The 20,682-nt window shown below is 43.8% G+C and overlaps 1 protein-coding gene across 11 annotated transcripts in view; it reads left to right on the forward strand.

Moving 5' to 3' along the window:
- MBNL3 (muscleblind like splicing regulator 3) overlaps positions 1 to 17,954 on the forward strand; it is a 109,930-nt gene extending 91,976 nt beyond the window's left edge. For 4 of the 11 annotated variants that reach the window (XM_043523071.1, XM_043523067.1, XM_043523073.1 and 1 more), the window contains 4 exons: positions 7,207 to 7,357; positions 13,181 to 13,275; positions 14,816 to 14,889; positions 17,560 to 17,954. In XM_043523071.1, coding sequence (XP_043379006.1) covers positions 7,207 to 7,357; positions 13,181 to 13,275; positions 14,816 to 14,872 — 303 coding nt within the window. In that variant the 3' untranslated portion in view covers positions 14,873 to 14,889; positions 17,560 to 17,954. Of the gene's footprint in view, positions 1 to 7,206; positions 7,358 to 10,004; positions 10,041 to 13,180; positions 13,276 to 14,815; positions 14,890 to 17,559 lie in introns of all 11 variants that reach the window. The other 7 variants (XM_043523065.1, XM_043523063.1, XM_043523064.1 and 4 more) reach the window with 3 other exon arrangements.
- Positions 17,955 to 20,682: the final 2,728 nt, after the last annotated feature.

Genomic DNA, 20,682 nt, shown 5'->3' on the forward strand with positions numbered 1-20,682 from the left:
CAGGGTGTAAATGGATGCAGCTCTGTTCACTTCAGTGGAGCTGCATCCATTTGCACAGCTGAGGGTATGGTACCATAAGTACATTTCAAAAGGTAGCAAAGCCCAGTTGCAGACATGAGGTACTGTGTCTGGAGGAGGAGTTATTGCTATTGTGCATTCTTGTATGGATAATTAATATTGAAAATGGTTCTTCTTTTGCTGATTTAGAAATGCTAATGAATTAAGACTAATTGGCTTTTATGGAGCAACTTTCCCCGCAGAAAGCAAAAGAGGGTACTTTCCATTCATGATGAAACATAATGCAAAAACTGGAAGCAATTATCCTTCAGGCACTAAGCAATATTACATGTGTGCCCTGGATTATATGAATAAAACAGCTGTCCTCTAGTAGAATCCATGGAAGGATGTATATGAGGAACCAGTTTATATTAGCGTTTATCTGCCCTACACAGTTTATTTGTAAAAAGGGAGGGGAGTAGCAATTCTTCATTATTTTTGTTGTTGAAAGAACAGCTCTGCTTCACTCAGATCTTTGGTCAGGGAAATGTAAACTCATGTGTTTTTACTTTTTACTAGTTACCTAGGACACTTACACTAAATTAAAGCCAATGCATGTTTTATTCATGCTGCCGGCTCCTGTCATCAAAGTAATTAACCCTATTTGTATGCCATTAACTAGTACCTTTAAAATATTTATTGATTGCTTGTTGCAACACACTTACTACCAAAACAGTTTCCATTATTCATTCGGTTTTGGAGGTTTGATGCATTTCTTGTATCTGGTGAGGATAATAATTTAAAAAAGAAAAGAATGGCTTCTGAGCTTTCATCAAGAATCACGTATGATGCAAAGCATCTGAACAAGCCCCTGTCAAGTAGATTGTGGATCCATTCATCTCCTAAAAGCTCAGGAAGATCTATCTGAAAGGCCCATCCTGCAGGCACTTAATTCACAAGTAACTTTACTCACTTGGTGCCTGATCTCACTCTGCTGAAGTCAGTGGGATTCAGATCAGGCTGTTGGGCCCCAATTCAGAAAAACACTTAAGCATGTGCCAGAGCACCCTTCCTGAGCAGCACGCCTTCCTTTTCACGAGCAGTCCCCACTGACTCACGTGTGCTGTGTCACTGCAGATTCAAGCCCTAAGTCTGGCATGCCGAGCCATATCATTGAATAAAGCATGAAAAACATGGTTTTAAAAAAAACCCAGGTCCACCAACTAATTCTGAAGTAGCTATAGGCTGATACATCATGAGCTGCAGTGAAATTAGTTAGGTCAAATGCTTTCTGTGATCTGTGAGGGGGATTGCTTTGACCTTAAAGATTGCCAAGAGAAAACAGCTGACTAATTAACTGTAGCGAACCCCCCATGTTGTGCATGCCTAGTCTTTTTAATATATTGTATAATGCATTCATTTTTTTTTTCTCTTCACCTATCCACAATGTTGCTCTCCTTTTGACGCACCTTTGCTTGCTGTTTTTTGTTGTCGTGCTTGAACCCCCCCTTTGGCCCATTGCCATCATGTGCTCGCTGCCTGCTAATTAAGACTCAGCCAGCTGTCAGATCACTGAAGCGACCCCTCGAGGCAACCTTTGACCTGGTACTTGGACCTTTCACCTTCTTGCTTTGCATGTGACCATCTTAGATTGCATGAATACCTTTTCATTGGTTACTTTGTGTTGCGCCATGAGGAGACTGCCCATCCTGAGCTGAAATGTTACAACGTTCTTTCAGACACGACAGTCCGTGCCCAAACAGTGCATTTCTCTATTTAGGCCTTTGGAAACTATTCATGATCTGAGCTTTTCTTCAGGAAACCCAGATGCATTTCTGGAGCCATTTAATTATCACACTGTTTTTAATCTGCCTGTTTTCAAACACCAGCATCTGTGGCATTGTGAAACATGGGGCATAGTAGGATGTCTTTCACACCTCCTTTCTGAAAGGCATTGAATGTGTCAGAGAACCCTGGGAGTACAATATAGATAGGCTTGGCAGAATTCTGTCATTTTGTTTTTTTATCATTTTGAGGGATAATACTGATATTTTTAAGCATTTTTTTCAGTGTTTATTGATTTAAATTTGGACAGTTACACAAAATTATGGGTTTTAAGCTTTTTTTTTATTTTTATTGATGTAAATTTTCACAGTTGCAGGAAATTAAAGGGGGGCAGGTTTCAGACAATAGGAAGATCAGACAATAATTATTTAATGACAGTGGACACTGAGATTCAAAAAAGTTTAAGTTTTAAAACTGCTAGAACACAAATTTCCAACATCACATGTCACAATTACAAATAAATAGCCTTAAATCAAACCCTAATACGTTCTCAAGCAGCATTTTTCCTACTTTGCTCATCTGCAAATGTCATTTGTTCTCAATGGAAATATTTTTTCATCCATGTGTGTGTGTTTACAATGAAATCACTGCTTACCAACAATTACTGATTAAAAATCCAATCCTTCCAAGCCTAAATATGGAGACACCATTCAAGCCACTCTTGTCATGTGTCCAGCCGCCTTATCCTTAGAAACCCCAACAGTGAGGGCTTTATTGCCAGTTGTTTCAGGCTGAGGTTTTTTTGTTTTTTGTGGGCTGTACGACAGGATGTTAATTTTTACTAGTTATTTTTTTCTTAATTTGTTCAGTCCGGTTGAGATTTTCCAAAAACTTGGGATTTCCATCCGCCCCATTTGAGATACTGTTTTACCCACTTCTTCCTCAAAGGCAGTGACCATGACAGCCTAGGAAAAGAAACCATCCCTCTGGGGGAGGAATGGAAATGCTTACCACTGAAGGAAACGGGAAACTCACCGGTCACTGCAATTTTTTGCTAGTAATTACAGTCCTTAAAGGGACACACTGAAGAGGACAGGGCCCAGATTTAGAACCTGCTCCAAAGCCCATTGACATCTCTGGGAAGATTCCCACTGATTTCCATGGGAGTTGGTTCTGGTCGGTGGCTGATCAGGTAATCTAGAGGTTGAGAGATTAACACATTTGTTTAAACCCTCTATTGGGTGAATGTTTTACAATAGAGGTGTAATTTTTAGGGCAAGGACCCTTTAAGACTTCATATTTTTGTTTAAATGGGCGGTAGAATTCCCTATCAGAATATTGAATAACACTCTCAACAGCTACCTAGGAAATCTTGTTAGGGCACCAGCTTCCATTCACTGCCATCGGAGTTAGAGCTCACAAGAAGGAAACAACAAAGGCCTATTGCTGGCTCTTGCTGTAGATGATTTGTGCCAGTCAGCTGGCACAAAGCCAGCCTGGCTGGCTATCTGAGAATTCCCTCAGTGGATGTCATGTCCTCCCAAAAACCACCACTCCCAGTCCTGGAGACATGACAGGTGGAAAAGAACTCACATTGACTCTCCCCTCTCCATCCTCGGAAGCAGAACATGGACAGACTAGAGCAGTGGTCTTCATCCTTTTTTCATTTGCGGACCCCTAAAACCTTTTGAATGGAAGTGTGGACCCTATTGGAAATCTTACACAGGTTGAAAACCACTGCACTGGAGGACATAGGGTCAGATTTTTAAAGGTATTTGGGTTCCTAAAGATGCAGATAGAGCACCTTTGTGGATCTGGGCTCTAGGGACTTTTGAGAATTCAACTCAGCACCTATCTCCATCTCCAGGCACCTAAATATCTTTACAGATCTGGCCTCTAGCCCAAAATGCTTAAGTAACTTTAATAGTCTTCCTACCATGGAATAGCTGAGTGCTTGCTGCCTGCAGCCATGCTGCTGTCCTCAGAACAGCCTGGATTTTGGAACATTTGGCGTTGGATCCTGCACCAAAAAAATAATTTCCTAGGGTAGTGTATAAAAATCATCTGACAAAGAGAGTGCTCAGATTGCTTCTGATATTCATGGAGCGCCCTCCTCAGTCCCTTTGAAATTATTATGTATTATTTGTGTTACCATATCACGAGGAGCTCTAGTCATGGCCAGGAGCCATTGTGCAAACACAGAACAAAAAGACAATCCCTGCCCCAAAGAGATTACTGTCAAAGTAAAACTTTGAGTGGCTAGTAAACATCCTGCATGAACAGCATAAGCAAGAGGGGAAATTATTAACCAACACGTTGGCCAATTCTGAATCGTATTTGGATTCAGCCAGGCGGGCAGCATCCTGTTTTTATCCACTGTCACTCAGCCATTCAGACATAAAGGTTTCTTTTCATGCTGCTTTGAGGAATGACTCTCTTTGCCATACCTGTATTCATGTGTGAACGCAGGGATGACTAGCACACAAATGCAGGTCAGCCTCAATCAGGCCAGGAAGCAGAAACTATCCCATGTCGTTTAGGTGACCAGTCACAGAGCACGAATCACAAATAATTGACATCCCTGCCTGAGCACGGTCCAGCTCACCATTCACAGGCTGCACATGACCCCCTTGCTGCCCAGTGTGGGTGCTGCAGGGAGCGCCTTGGCTGATTCAGCAGGTCAGGCTGTTCCCTTGGGAATCAGTGCACGATAGCATGGGAAATGTGCCGCTGGAAGTGGCACTGTCCCCATGAGCTACTGAACCCCAGGCCCTGACTGTTTGAGGCCATTAAAGATCTCGTCCCATTTCTCACAAGATTTAGTCTTGGTTGCCCCCAGTGTCCTGGCCAGATTCCAGCTCTGCCTCTTCACACACACCCTGCCTTTTCAATTCGATACGGTATTGCTCTTTACTTCAGGCCAAACCATGGGTCCAGTGGCTTCAACAGCACAGAGAACACTGGAGCTTTGTAGACTGTCTGGAGAAGCAACACACATCCTGACAGGAGGATGTTTCCCACCCAAATCCTCCACCTTTCCTCAATCTTTGCCCCGCCTGGTAGCATATATGGCAGTCAGGCACTTCAGGGAAGTGTCTTCAGGGTCTCTTCCCAGCAAACTGACAGCCACCCTGGGAGAGCCGTCATGGAACTGAACAGCCCAAAGGCCATCACCTGGCTGACAGCTCTGAAATGGAAGCAGAGACAGGCACCCAGATGCTCCCTCTAACATCTGAACTCTGGGTAATTCCCGTGCGATACCACATGTGCCCTTGTTCAGTAGGGCAGTGAGTCTGTGGTTCTCTGCCGGGCACATGGCAAGCTGCTTCACTGTAATTAGTGACCTCCTGTCTGAGTTTTTGGGGAAATACCTGAAAAAGAAGGTTTTTCCTTTTGGCCATGATTCATATATGAGCCTACATGGGCCAGATCTTCGGTCAGTGTGAATCAACATACCTTCTTTCAAGGAAGTGGAGCTACTTCTGTTTACACTAGCTGAGGGGCCGGGCTCAAGAATGGAGGAACAGCACATACATACATATACATACATGTTCTATGTTTATGTAGGATGAGCATATATATAGTCTTCAGGGAGAAAGACTCTTTATCCCATAATTATCAGTGAAATATGAAATGTTCAGGCTCTGCACCTCTATAAATGAGGCCTCTTTGATAGGTCTCTAAATGTGGATTTAAGTGCTTACCTTTCAGTACCCACATTTGAAAACTCTAACCCACTTACACTTGCTGTCTCCATAACTGACCAGCTAAGTCTAGAGAGAGACTCCTCGTCCAAATTCTGCCCAAGGATACACGCAGGCTTCAGTGGGAGTGGTGTGCTTATCTGAGAGCAGTTTTTGCAAGTAGAATTGCTTCTGGTAAATTGATTGCATTGGAACAAAAACCCAAACAAAAATAGCCCTGGGAACACAGGCATAAGGAAGTCACATTTTCCGTGGAGGTACCTGGTTTGACATTTCTCAGATGCGCAGTCTCCTGTAGCAGTTTAAAACTTAAGTGAAACCTGTTTCTGTACAGCGACAAACGGTTGGAAGTTTTAATGGATAGAGTCTACTGTATATTTCCGTTCATGCCATTTATAAGCTGCTTTCCTCGTGTCGTTTGACAAGTGCTCTGTGTGTAGCCTTAACCCTTTGTTAGCTAAAGCTCTTTTTGCTTCGGAACCTTGACTTGCATTCATTTGAAGAAATAGGAGTGATTGAAACAGATAATCCTATTTGCCAGCCATCGCTTTGCTACATTCCATCAGCCAGGCAGAAACTACCTGATCCTGTATGGCTTCCACTTGCCTGAAATCTCAATGAAGTCAAAGGAAACTTACATGCAGAAGGATTGTAGGGGTAACTGAAAGGCAGCCTTTCCTATCACAATGTGTGTGGAGGGGCGGGGAATGAAATTCTCTCCCTTGATACAATGAAAAGCTGTAGATCATTAGCCATGCTCCTTGTTTCCTAAGAACTTGACTTACAACTGTGTTGTTGAGACACACTTTGTGAAGGATGAATAACTTACCAAGAAAAGCTCCTGAGCTAGGTTAAAGTCTGATCATGAAACAGGTTTGACTGAGTGGAGGTGCTGTAATGTGATAGAACAAAAGGAGAAGATTTGCTGCTTAGGAAGACAAACCCCAGCCTTGTCACTAGACATGTTCCATATAAACTATCAGCAAGAAATATTTATATTCTAAAGAACATAAAACCATAAAGGGCTGATGCTCGTGTCACTTACATTACTGTAAATCAGGTGCAACTCTGCTGAAGTCAAGGTCGTTGCTAGAGGTGTAAAGCTGTCATAAGTGAAAGGAGAATCAGGCCCAATATTAAGTATTGTTCATCATCTCTAGTAACGGGTAGAAACCCAGGCATATAACTGGCAGCTGCTACCACTTTGCCACCCTAGTACAAATACAATCTCCATGTAAATATGCTCACACACATAGGCAGATATTTAGACAAACAACATTAGCAGAGGCAAGCATCTCATTTTTTCTGCTGCGCTGTTGCTTATGCTAATCTTCTCATTCTAAATTGCTGTCTGTGTTTCTCTTCGCTGATCGTTTTAAAATACTTGTTGCCTGCAACTGCTTTTTGTTGTGTCTTGCCCAAATGATTTCCTCCTTTTCCCTGTGCGCATAAATCAGTCCGATTGAGAAGCTTCCTTAGCATTCCTAGCGCTCTTATTTTTGGACCCTCTCTTCTTGTCTTTACTAATTGCTTACGTAGTAAACCTGTGACTTTACCTACTACTTCACCATGATTAGCTGCTCTTCTGTTTCTTGTCTTGCTAAATTGATACAGTTGCAGGAGATTTGCAGGCCAGGCTCCATCGTATTTATTGCATGCTTTGTCTAATTTTGTTTTCCCTTTTTTTGCTATTTGTCTTTAACGAATCCCTCATCCACAGGCCCTGCCGCCTGGTGCACTTCAACCTTTACCAAAGAGGCCAGCACTTGAAAAAAACAATGGTGCCACCACAGTCTTTAACCCGAGCGTTTTCCACTACCAACAGGCTCTAGCTAGCATGCAGTTGCAACAGCCTGCATTTATCCCTACAGGTAAGGCCTCTTGTCACTTTCTCCGTCATTCTTTCTGGTACAAGAAGTGTTCTCCTAGAGAGTGAGCTAATGAGTGGATTTGTAACAGACCTTAGCAAAATGTATACAGAACAGCGGTGTGGGGTGTTTCTTTTACAAAAGCCACAGAATGTTAATGTATGTTGTTTGACTTTTTCCTTCACCTACTACAATTCAAAGCTTCATACTTTTAAAGGTACCTTCTTGGTCATTCTTTTTGTAATCAAATGAGGACGAATGGCCACATGTTTCTCTAATTCATACTTCTTGTTGCTCATCTTTATCGTTCAGTTGGTGAATCCCAAACTGCTTCCTGGACTCTTGGGTAGCACTATCAGGTCACTTCAACGTATTTTGTATCCCTCTCTAGAAAAATTGTGTGTCTCTTTTTAAAACTTCAGGTATCTATCTAATCCATCCAGTCTTTGTGATTACAGCTCAGTGACTCTAAATGTTTCAGCTGTCCCAATGTTTAAAGAGGAAATGGCTCATTTTAATACATTGAAATTACATAAATCCTTTCTTAAAGGCATACATTTCCCTCCTGCCAGTTTTTTGGCCTTTTTAAAAGCAATTTAACTCCCAAGCTTTTATTCTGCGTTTAAAGTCTCCAGATAAAACTGAAAGATGCAGTTCAGTTATTCATATATAAATAAAGATATTGACTGGGGCATGGGGGGTATAAGACTGTCAACTAGCCAGTTAAGTTATTATTCATGGCTGATTTGAGAACATTCTCGATGTTAATATTATTTTCCTTGCCAAAGCATCATAGAATTTGCACCTAGTTTTTTTTTTTAAACACTGAATGTCTCATTCACCTGCCCAGTGATATTTACAGAAATACACAAAAACATCCCTCTGACAGCACCTTTTAAATTAATCATTCGTGGGCCTGTGCCTGTCCCAGATGAAGTTGGTGGTAAAACTCCTCAGAGCCAGAGACGGCCCAGTGTGGGAGAGCAATGGGATATGAGATCTGCCTTCCACAGGAAGTTTCTGCTGTCAAGTTAGACGATCAAATCTGGATTCCCGAAACCTAAACCCTTTTTCATGCATGTTCTGGTTTTTGGCTAATAAAGGAAAGAGGCCAACAACTTTTAGGAAAGAGAAGATGGAATATTCACACGTTAAATTCAAAATAATCAGATTTCAGGAATGGATAAGACTTCTCCCAGTTTAGTAGCTTTTTATGTTAACAGAGAGCAAGTAGAAAGCATCACTAATTGTACGCTGCAAAGTACTATTTGCAGTGTTGGGCTGACCTCACAGCAACTCCTTTAGATGCCAAAGGACCTATTCCTTCCGCTGGGGTATATGTTTTATCTGATTCCTGAGGTGCCTCTCATCAGACAGCACAGAATTTCTTAACAGGCCATGTCACTCAGCCTGGCTCCATGTCTCAGCTTCCTGAGACACGGTGACCAAAATCTACATAGCGAGGCGTATTAGTGGTGTTAGCACAATAACAACCACTTTTGCTTCAAACTCTTATGGCCATATCATGCCTCTGACCCATGCAGGCTCAACTCCCATTAATGACAATGGAGTCACACATGGGCCTGATGCACAGTAGAACTATTTGCTGGCACCTGCTAGTATCTGGAGACTTTAGCATTGGTCTGACCAGACCAAATCATCAACCAGAAAATAAGTATGTTTGTTTTTTTTAAAGCAAATTCAGTAAATGCAGATTTCTTTGATGCTCCAAAGAACCGAAGAGTCCACCTTAGCCATCAAAATATTCCCACCCCACACTGCTGCGCTATATGTTGGTTTTCCATAGGGCTGCAGCCTCTCACCCCATCATATGAACATTCATCATCACTGCAGCCCTGCAATTTGGCCTCTGCTTTTATGCGGTCAGCTCCATTCAGACACAACTAGTTTCTGGGTTGGAGGGTGACAGCCAGGCAGACTGTGCCAGCATGAGGCCAGGCAAAATGTTTGCATCGATTCGTTTTTCCTGTGTCAGTTATACAGTGATCAGGTGCACAGTTGATCATTTGGGGCGCTGCACGAGGGAAGTCACTGCATATGTCTGAAATAGCACCACTGTTATGGCTGTATCAAGACCAGACAAACTGCCTCTTTCAGCTTAATATAGAGATTTTAAACAAACAACACCTGCTTGCAGAGTAACCTCTTTGTCTGTCCTGCTGTCTTGCCCATCTTACACCAGACAAAGATTTCAGAAGGTGCAATTCTTGCAGGTGAAACACTATTGTCTCTAACATGATCAGTTTGTATATTTGCAAAGTGATGTGTTAATTGTGCTAAAATATCCATTCCTCCCCCCACCCTCCAAAAAAGAAACTGACATGCTTGATATTAAACAGTCCAGACTGACCCCAACTCTCATGGTGCAACTCATCACTTAATTCCGAGAGGGGTAGGGGAAATATAATCTCTACCCAAGAATCCAAGAATGATTTTGGTTTGCTGTGATCTTAAAACTGAGTTTAAAATATCTATGTATCAATATGCAGAATCTGTTTTTGCATGTGCTTTAATACTGAATGCTGCAAAGAGAACACCTGCTTTGAGTAAAGTTATTTCTAACACTAACGCTTCACTAATGAAATATCCCTTTTGTTCATCTTTCCACGCTTCACTGCATGGTGTGCAGGGTCAGTACTGTGCATGACTCCCACTGCAAGCGTTGGTAGGTTTCTCTACACAAACTTCTCAACTTTCCCTAACCTGAAAGAGACAGCGAGTTACTGTGCGTCCGTGAGAACATGGGTGGCTGAGTGGTGTGATTGACTATCCAGTCGTCTTGATGGCTCAGATGGTTGTATCCCTTTCATTTCTGTGCAACGCGGTAATTCATGTGACTAACAAAACGATCTGCTTTACGCACAAGTATCTTTGTGGCCTGAATTTAGCCATGTAGTGAAAGGAAATGGCCATGGGACAATTCTTGTGGCTTGACTATCAGGCATCCAGCACATTGTAGGTTGGATTTGAGTCCCGCCTCTGAGAATGTTTAATCTCTCGTAACGCTGATTTTTTTGAAAAAATAATATTGTTCTAATCAGAGATGCACAGAGGCCCAGCCCCTCAGCTGCCGTAAATTTGCATGGCTCTGTAAGTCAGCGGAGCTGTTCTGGTTTGCACCAGCTGGAGATCTGCCTCTTAAATATGCTGCTGAGGAAATTGCCTGTGTGCTGTGCAGATCCCCAAACCCGCGTCAAGATAACACTGACACTGTGACTGAACCCCACCCGAGAAGGAAATGCTAAGGAGGAACTGCTGACAATGCTGGAACCAGAGAATTCAGGCTCAGAATGTCATGACCCATATACCCACTGTAATTGTGCCTGGTTCATATTAAGAATCAGACATCGTTGTGCAAACCGTAGGGGGAGGCTCCTCACTCAGCCCTCGTAGCTGGGTGTAGCAGGGTAAGTTAAGGATGGACTTTCGGCCTTCGCTCTGGGATGGAGCTAGACCAGTAATAGTCCAGTGCTCTCAGACCATACCATTGGGGAGGGGTGGAGCAGTAGTTCTAAAACAAATGTAGACTCTCCAAGGAGCACAGGTTGGGCAGGTGTGGGGGGATCTGAAAGTCTATTAGCAGAAATGAGTTAAGAGCTATTGCTTTTGTTACCAAACCTCTTGAGCTGCGCAAAGCTCCTTTCCTACCCAGTAGGCCATAACACCCGGTAGTGGCCATGACTTTCAGAGCCCTGTACGCCTGCAGGTTGCCAGCCTGTGGAGCCAGGCGCTGGTTCCAGCATTGGCTAGCTTCCAGAAGAGTTGAGCAACCAGATCCCATGGATGTGGTGGGCTCTGCTGCTTCGTGTACTGTTCTAGGCTGAGGCGAGAGCAGTGCAGGGAGAATGCAGACACACACCCAGCTGGACTGCTTCTGCTTTCGAGCATGAAGGTCTGGTGGAGTGCCCATCTCCCGGGCGCTGGGCCCGATTCTCCTCTCAGAAGATTCCACTGACATCAATGCACTTACCGCCCACTCAGGCTGCGCTGAGAGCAGTATCAGGTCCTGTAACTCGCCCTTGCTCTGAGGGGTAAAGCTGGGAGCCTGCTAACGGGGTCCCTATCAGACAGCTGGGGAAGAAAGCATATGGGATGTTGCCCTAAAAGAGCGTGTGTACCTTGGTTCATAGCTTTTCCATTAAGGCTACATGGAGTGATCAAAGGCCCAGCTTCGGAGTGTGCTCTAACACACACTTCCAGTCCCAAGTGTATCCTGCCCAATGCCCCAGTCATTGGATGCGGGCCCTCCCTGATCCCCGTCCCTCAGTTGCCAGGTGCAGGGCCCTCCTCGTTCCCCATCCCCCCGTCACTGGGTGGAGCACCCACCCCAACCCACACCATTAGACCCCAAGACTGTTTATATAACTGCAGCCAGGGTAGAGGGCAGATCTAAAGTCCTTCCAGCATCTCCCCCAGGGCTGTGCAGGGAGCCTGTGACACTGTTAGGGTATGACAGAAAATCACATACACAACCATGGTCTGTATCTGTGTAAGCAGGGCTGCTGGCAGCTAGCGATCCACAGCAGAGAGGCTGGGATCAGGACAGACTGGTGCACGCCATTATCAATGCCTGCCAGCAAGCTCTTAACAGGAATCCCCTTTGCTGAATGTATACTAAACTCACCTGAATATCGCCAGGCCAATGTATGGCCAGTTGGAACGGGTCTCTACTCCCCATCAGGTGCTTGTCTAACTCCCGCTGATGCTAATGGGGCTCTGGCATGAGAAGCAAGGGTTGAGCAGATCTTCATGCTCTTCTCTTTATCGCACACATTTGCAAGGGCAGTCGTAGCTCGTAAAGTCCCCACCAGTTCCTCAGGAAGCAGCCGTCTCCCTTCCTCTATAAAGTGCTGTCCACTGGAATGCAATCTGCATGTGTTGGCAGCGCTTCCTCTAACTGCTGTGTGATGTAAAAGCAAAGCTTTCTGAGTCCGACAGAAAGATTACAGATCTCTACTGTGTGTCATGGTTGTCTATAGAATTACTGTCCATTTATCATTTCGGGGGCTGTTTTTGTTGAGGTGGATTGTAAACATTTGGAATTTTTTTCCCCCCTCCTCACCCCAAGAGGGAATTTTGCCAAATCCTCTAGAATTGTATAGAAAGAAAACATGGTGAATCTGTACGTACAGCGCTCAGGTGGCCAGTCCCTCATTCATAGTGCCATCAGCTCTGTTCTGTACCCAGGGGAAGGCCCTGTTGTAGAGAGGGGAGAGAACACCTTTAAAAGGATGTTGCAGCTGTTAGCCATGTTACCCAGTGGGATCGTAGCTGTAATATGTGCCATGACGACAATGTCTTGTCGGAAAATTTGCTATGAAGTGCACCATGTACTTTTAATTCATAATTGGGGGCAAACTTTCAAAGCCGGTTGGGATGGGTGCGCTCTCCAAAATGCACCCACAAAGGGAACTTGCATTCGCTGCATGTCTGGCCACCCACATGCACGCAGTGACATGAGTGTTTTGCCAGCACACCCCGTCCCATCCTCCTTTGGAAATTTGGCCCTTCGAGTCTAATACATCATTGTTCTGCTTATAAATGTACTAAGTGTTGAGAATGTTTTAGTTTTTTCCTTAATTATAATTGTAATTGGCTTTTCCCCTTTTCTCTTGTTTATTTTTTTTCCAACGCTGTCTTGCTTTGCACTGTGATTGCATGCTGCGCCCCGGTGTATCCTTCATGACGATGTCACATGGCTTGTTGCTGTGATACCTGCCACGCCCCCAAATCCACCACATGTTGCCATGGTTACATAAACGCTCCACCCTCCCGTATGTCGCTTCCATGGTTCCCTACTGAAAGTGCCCATGATGCACGGTGCTACGCCCACCACTGTGTCTGCAGCAACAACACCTGCCACCAGCGTCCCCTTCGCTGCAACAGCTACAGCCAATCAGGTTTGGCCCTTTAAATAGCTTTCTTTCACATGTTCAGAACTAGATGACTCTGAGGGCCCGATCCTAGGAGGTGCTGAGCCCCTTCTGTGAGGTACTGAGCCCCTCTAAGTCCCTTTGTGTCCTTGAGGGGCTGAGGGCGTTCAGAACCTCCGACAAGGCACTCTGCCCTGCACCGTATTGGGCCCTTCGAAAGGCAGCATGTATACTTTTGGGATTGGTGAGGGAGCACTGGCTCATTGGGCTGGGTGGTTCTGAAGTAATTCTGGTGATAGCCCAGGGATGGGCGAGCCTTGGAAGGGCCAGGGTTCAAATGTAGGTTGGAGAAGCATCCATAAGCCTGGAAGCTTCTTTGAAGTGTCTCCACATTCTGCAGACCTCGGGAGTTGTGCAAAACTGGGCTGTAAAACTCACAAAGAAAAGAGGCTTTCTCATAAGATTAACAGCACTCCTGCTTTCTGTCCTTACCAGAAATACCACACTGACCATGCTCTCCTGTGGTATTTTGGCATGCCCTGTCCTGGCTCAGGAGTGGAAGTGAAAAAAAACAAGCTTGGGTTCTAAAATAACAACCTGGGTGAAGGTTCAAGTGTATTAAAGCAGAAGCAAGTCACCCATCCCTACAGTATTTACACTGTATGTATAGTATGTACTGTTTTGCCAGTGCCATTAATATAAAGGATTTCATGCATGTTTGCCTAGCCGTCATTATCTGCAAAACGTTGCTCTGAAGGTATTAAACCGAGATGGCTGCTTCTGCACCAGTCCTGAACTGTATATGCAAAATCTTAGGAATGCTTCCTTACATTCAATAAACCACAACATTTCCCAATTAGGCCAGGGTAGAGTTTGGAACAGTAGGTTTTGTTCAGTTACAATGTTTGCAGTTTTATTTAGTTCATCATCGTGCTCAGGTTCAGAGCCACTCAAAGGAAAAGCTGGTATCACCTTATTTTACAGGGCACTGCTACCGCTATGATACCACAGTACCTACAGAGGGCAAATCCTGTAGGTTTTCACCAGGCTTCACTCAGACACAAAGCCTCGTGGACTGTAATGGGAGTTTTGCCTGAATAAGGACTGAACTCAGAATTGGCCTGTTGTAAATGCTTGCCTACCTACACTAGCTATAACTATTTTGTTTCTCTGGTTTTTGCTAGTTTTAGTTCTCCTAATAATTATACAGCCACAAAAAGAAAAACCCTAATTCCTATGCAGTGTTAGTATATGGCTATATGTGCTCTTTGTAAGTGATACCTAAATCTTCCAAACTGCAGTTTACAGGGCATTTTGCTGTCTTACAGTCTATGGAGTTGGACTCCCAAGTTCAATCACCCTGTACGCCACTGGGCATTAATAATGACATAACTATGTAGTTATTTATGCCTGCTAAAATAGATAAATGCTGGGATCAGTTCGTGTTCTCTAAGATACTGCTTCAACAATGGTTATATGTATCGATTAGTCTTAAACGAGCGCTGAAGAATGACTGGATAGAATGATCTCAAGAAAATGTGTTAATGTGACCTCTTTTTTACTGTAGATATCCCAGTTATCAGTAGATGAACTGAGTAGCAGCATGTTTGTTTCACAGATGTAGAAGTTTCCGATAGAACAGTAAGTTTCTTTTAACTGTTAATATTTACAGTTGGGTTTTTTATATAAGGGTATTGAATCCTCAAAAAGTGCCACTTGACCCTACTTCTTCATTTCTCTGCATGCAGAACTTGCAGTCAACAGGAATTCCACACCTGAGTCCCGGGCTTATGATAAACAACATTTTTTGTGCCGTCTAAAATGTCTGCTTTAAAATGTACCAAACCCCTTCTGCTATGACCGTTTCATGTACTGGACAGTTCCAAACTACTTAGCAAATTCCACAGTGTAACTCATTCTTATGGCACATGTGCTACTGAGGATAAATAATAATTTGATAGCGAGAGTCAGCTAAAAAGCATTAGCTATGGTTTGCAGTTAGTAGCAGATTTACTCAACTTGAGTAACTAGGACCCTCCAGATAGCTGGTGTCAATCGGCATAGCTTCAGTAGTTTGACTGTTGTTATATGGATTCACCTCAGCTGAGAACCTGGCACCTCGTGTTCTTCCTTCAGAGATTCTTGTTCACTATGGTAATTGGCTTGAAGGCTGCAAACAATATACTTCTTCCACAGCCTTGCAAAGCCTGGTGCATTCATAGTCTGCTGTTGCTTTCTGAATGAGAATAGTAGAGTATGTTGCCCTTTTATTTTTGGATTTGTTTGATATAAATTCACAGTGGAATCAGTGTTATTTTCAATTTCTTGTTATTTGCATGTATAGGCTATTATTTACATAGGGATCTCATTGTGTTTTTACCACTGAGAGACTAAAGGAAAGAAACGGGGGGGTTCTCTGAATGTGATGATGGAAGCCATTTTATTTGCATAAATATGTGGTCCGGCTTTTCCCCAGGACAAAAATGAAAGGGAAATACTTGCATTTAAACTCTGGAAATAGATTTGGAAGGGAGTTGTGTAATTATATCTGAAATAATTGACATGAACTGATCAGGCTGGTTATGCCCTTGATTTCTACTGAGTTCAGTAAACTATTCTGTATATGGAGAGAGTGTTAATCATGTCTGCATATCCCTGCCAGAGTCTGCCTGAATGCCGAGAGAGCCTTGTTAGTGACAATTTTCTGCTTTATGTTGTGCATCATTTTTCAGAAACACCAGACTGACTTGACACCTTACGTGTTAAATCATTTCCCTAACACATGCACAGAGTGTGTTGTGCCCAATAGCAGTTTATTGGCTTGAAAGAGAAAACCTGACCTCATTCTTGATCTCTTTGGGATACTTTTGAGCCTTTATTTCAGTGTACTTTTTTTTTCCTTTTGACTCATTTTTTGGAGTTCTTAGACTTATACCATCAGTAATTGAGAAGCATTTCCTAAGAGGTGAGGGAAAACCGTATGATTCAAGTTTTTTCATAAGGGGCCCAGGTACTTGCTGTTCAAACGGTGACCAAGTCTGTGACATTCCCAGGACATAGGAAGTCTCCTACTTGAAACGTTTAGGTTCCTCATTTCAAAAGCAGCCTCTGAAACTCTATGAAGTTTCTCATGCCAAAAGCCCTTGTGGACAAAGAGTTAGACACCTAACCACACTTGCATGCCCAGATACAGGCCTCGCTCCTGGAAAGCACTTAGTACACGCTTATTCCATCCCTATTCAGTAAAACACTTACATGCTTGCCCTTGCAGTCCCCCTGCAGCTGGGGAAAGCAAATGGGCTTTGCAGCCTGCCCTGGAGGTCGGTGAACAAGGACTGTTTCCTCAGGTGTGTCCCCAGAATAAAGGACTGCCCCATGAACTCTCCTTTCTGTCTCTGGGATTTCACCCCGGGAATTGGCAGACAGGCCCCGAGCCAGCAAAGCTCTTAAGCACGTGCATAAATGTAAGCACTTGAAGGGAGGCACGTGCTTGACTGCTTTGCTGAGTCAGGGTCTAAATCAGCATTCTCCAAGCTGCAAAGTGATTCTCCAGAGCTGTGTCCTGTGTGGGGTGACATCGCCATGGAAGGAGGGTAAACAACATAGCAGTGGATTTGAAGGTAGCTCAGTTCTCCAGACATCTCAAGTACCCCCAGAGGCTTCCCCAGCCAGAGGCAAAGACATTGTCAAAGATGGCTAACCCAGCTGTATCATTAACTGTTGTGTCCCCGACTTTAAGGGTGGGAATTCCAGAAGCACATAAAGGAGATCAGCACTTGGCTACCAGTAAGGTGTGGTCTGAGTGCAGGGCTCCTGGGTTCTACTCTTGTCTCTGACCCTGACTCCTTCTATGGCATGGGTTATGTCACGTGTAGCCTGATTTTCAGAGGTGCTGAGCCTCTCCCATTCCCATTAAAGTCGATGGGAAATACAGGTGCTCAGCACTTCTGCAAGCCAGGCTGCTATTCTCTCTGCTCCCACTTCCTCATCTCTGAAATCAGACCAATCCTCCCCCCCCTTCCCGTTTCACTGGGGTATTCTGTAGATTGGTATGTCAGCCTTTGCGATGAGCTCTGAGGACGGAAAGCACTAAGTACAGATTAAGGAGGCTACCAAGTGTGGTGTTAGCAATTTCACCCTAAATCAGAAAATTAAGTGAGTCAAACATTGCATCTCTCCAGCACACAGACAGCAAGTTCTTGTGAGCTGCAGTAAGGGTGTCTGCAGATCCCATTAGAAAATGTAAAAACCAGGTGAGCATGATTTTTGATTTCCTATTTCTCACTGTTTATTTTTTTTCCCCTCCTCCAGCAGACTATGTTGAAATTCTGAAGAGTAAAATTATGGAGTTCCAGGACTTCTCGGTGGGAAGCTGCACATGGCCTTTCTGTATATATTCCCTCCTCCCTCATTTCTTCCTCGACCACCTCTACAGTAAGCCTGTTGCAGCCTACATGTTAACCAAAAACTGATCAATGGGAATGTCAAAAAAAAAAAAAAAAAAAAAAAAAAAAGCACTATAGAAACAATTAACAAACAGCGCTCTGTTATATGAGATATACAAGTAGACAATTATAATAGACTTTTATAACACATTACTTTAACACACTTAATCATTTTATGACTACCATCATAAGTGCATCTGCACAGTGGACTGTTGGTTTACTGTATACTATCGATGGATAAATGTTTGTCTTGTTTTTAAAGTGTTATCTTACTGTTTTGTTTACATCATAGTCTATTGATTTGTTTTAAAGTGTACATCATTATCAAGTATACTCAATACCATTTTTTTCATTATTGTTATGTCTTAAGTTTTCATATACTGTAGTTTTCTGGGTTGGGGGGTATTTTTGTTTTGGGGTTTTGGTTTTTTTTTACTAAAAATGTTACAGTGGGAAACAGGAATTATGTGCTTGAAAAACACGACACAAGAATGTTCTGTCCTTTTCTATAGTTTGGTTGTTTTCATCAGCTTACATTGCTTGTTTTAAATGGCTCCTTTTAAGATCTAGAATTTGCCTTCAAGCAGAGTCTCAGATTCTGTCTTACAAATGTTATGAAGGGACAGCGGTCATGTTAGCCCAGTTCAGGGGTTTTACAAAGTGAGTTGAGTCTTGCTTCCTGAAAAGGGAAACTTTGCCATGTAATAAACAAAAAACATACTCTCACTCAGTAAAAAGTTAGATATCGGCTGAAGAGGGAGATTCATTCAGAAAGCATCAGAAAACAAGGAATTTCTCCAGTTTTGCTGTCCATTACAGTGCCATTCTTCGCTCCAAATGGCACACAGTTTTTCTTGCTATTTAAGTGGTGCCGTTAACAAACCCTCCCACAAAACACATGAGTAAGCCATGAGACAGATTCAGAGGGGTAAAGGAATCCTCCCCCACCCCCAGGAATGGGTAATTTTGATTAAAAATTACAAAAATGTCGTCCCCCCCCCCCACCCCCGCTCTGCCCAGGGAAGATGGTGCCGCCCCAGTTGCCCTTGTCTCCACTAAGTACGCTGCAGAATTCATTGGGAAATTTGGTGGGGGCATTCCCTGACATTTCATCAGCCTACCCCAGTAATTTACTTCACCTTTAAATCAGAGACATTTCCCAAGAGCTTTGGCTCTTTAAAACAAAGAACAAGCAACAAAGACAAACGACCCTTGAGTTTACCAGGCCTAGATGGTTTTCAGAGCTTTAACTCCTTGGATCAGTGGATGCATTTTGGTATCTTTTGTTTGCTCAGGAGTGACATTAGGGTTGCCAGTACCTCAGTCCTTCGTATAACGGAGTAAACTGAAAGATGACCAAGCCCTGCACAGCACACAGTGCCATTCTGGCTTGGCTAAAGTGGAGATTGTCATGTTCGTCCCTAGCATAAGTTCACTGACATCAGTGGAGTTATGCCAGAGATTTATTTGGCCTATAAGTCTCTGAATAACTGAAGGGTGTCAATAGCAAGTAATTGTTCAAAGACATGCAAGGGGATGTTAGGAGACTTTGGACAAAATATCAGGAGAAAACACTGGAAAGCGAGATCAGTTAGAGCGTGGAATAGCCTCCCAGGTGACGTAGTTTGTCACTGTAAACCGAGATCAATGTGGGTTGAGAACGTGTCCCCTATAAACAGCCCTGCACTGGCAGAGGGGGTGCTCCAAACAGCCTGGCCGGCCTTTTCCATCTGTGAGTGGCTAGTTTTTCCTGCATTGGCTGGAGATCTGCTGCTGCTGAAGCAGCACCAGAATATCCCTACCCCTCTGCTGTACAAGGCACAAACCCAGTTCCCGAGGGGCTAACCCTGTATGTCCAAAGGCCGAGCTGCTTATAAACACAATGGAGTCTGGTGATTTCTGAGGAAAGCAGAGGGGCAGTGATATTACGGCTGTAACAACGGCCCATTCAAGGTAAAATTAATAGGTTCACTTTTTAACTTGTAACATTAGAGGCCAGAGTGCGTCCCCCCCCCCCCCCCCCCCCCCCCCCCCCCCCCCCCCCCCCCCCCCCCCCGAGGGAAGGCGCAATGTCCTCATTTTGTGCCAGGACAACGTGGGCAGTCTGGGCCACTTGTTCTGTTGTGGTTTATAGGCCTGGGCCTCTGATGTGCGGAGCGCCTCCTGGAAGGGCACTGAGCACTCAGTGCCTAGTGATGTCGGTGGAGTTGAAAGCCCTCGGCATCTCTGAGAATCAGGCCCTTACAACCCCGAGTACAAGTGCCACTCTGAACTCCCACTGGCTGAGTGGTCGTCTTGTTGTCTGATTTCTGACAAACATATTCTTATCTCCATTTTGATTCTTCACGTTGTGTAGTAAATGTCCTTGTCCCGTCACCGGGCCCTTTCACCTGAGCACTTACAGATGTTTGCTGACATTACCAGTAACGGGTGCAAGTTGTGGGTGTCTGCTAGACACAGCTGGAGCGTCACTTTATGATCTAGCTTTGGTTCCTTCAGAAACAAGAACCCATGTAGAGTCCATAGTCAGTCCACATAGGGCCTGAACCAAGGGGAATCTTCCTGTTGACTTCAGTGGGCTTTGGATCAGGCACTAAGGAACAAAATATGGTAATCTATTAGCCTCACGTATTAACCTTTACTTGTGTCCTTCCACATTCCCCAGCTGTCAGCATTCAAACCATACGGTGTTGCCTGAAACTAGCAACACTAATATATATTGGCTATAATATACCTGTTCTTTTAACCACTGAGTTTCTGTTTCCCAAACTCATAACATTGTTAGTGGAAAAAGTGGATTTGAGTACTTCCTGTTTGAAATTATTTGTGTATCAAAATGGGTTTTGCACAACCTGTGCCAGTGCCTCAACAAAGAACAGACCTGATCTTCGTAAGCCAGAAAGGGTGCGTTCAAGCTTGTATGGCTTTATGAGTTAAAGGAGGTTGGAACGTTTTCAGTGCTAAATGGATTTTTGTATATCTTGACACT

Source organism: Chelonia mydas, chromosome 9, assembly GCF_015237465.2.
Source record: "Chelonia mydas isolate rCheMyd1 chromosome 9, rCheMyd1.pri.v2, whole genome shotgun sequence".
Classification (NCBI taxonomy): domain Eukaryota; kingdom Metazoa; phylum Chordata; order Testudines; family Cheloniidae; genus Chelonia; species Chelonia mydas.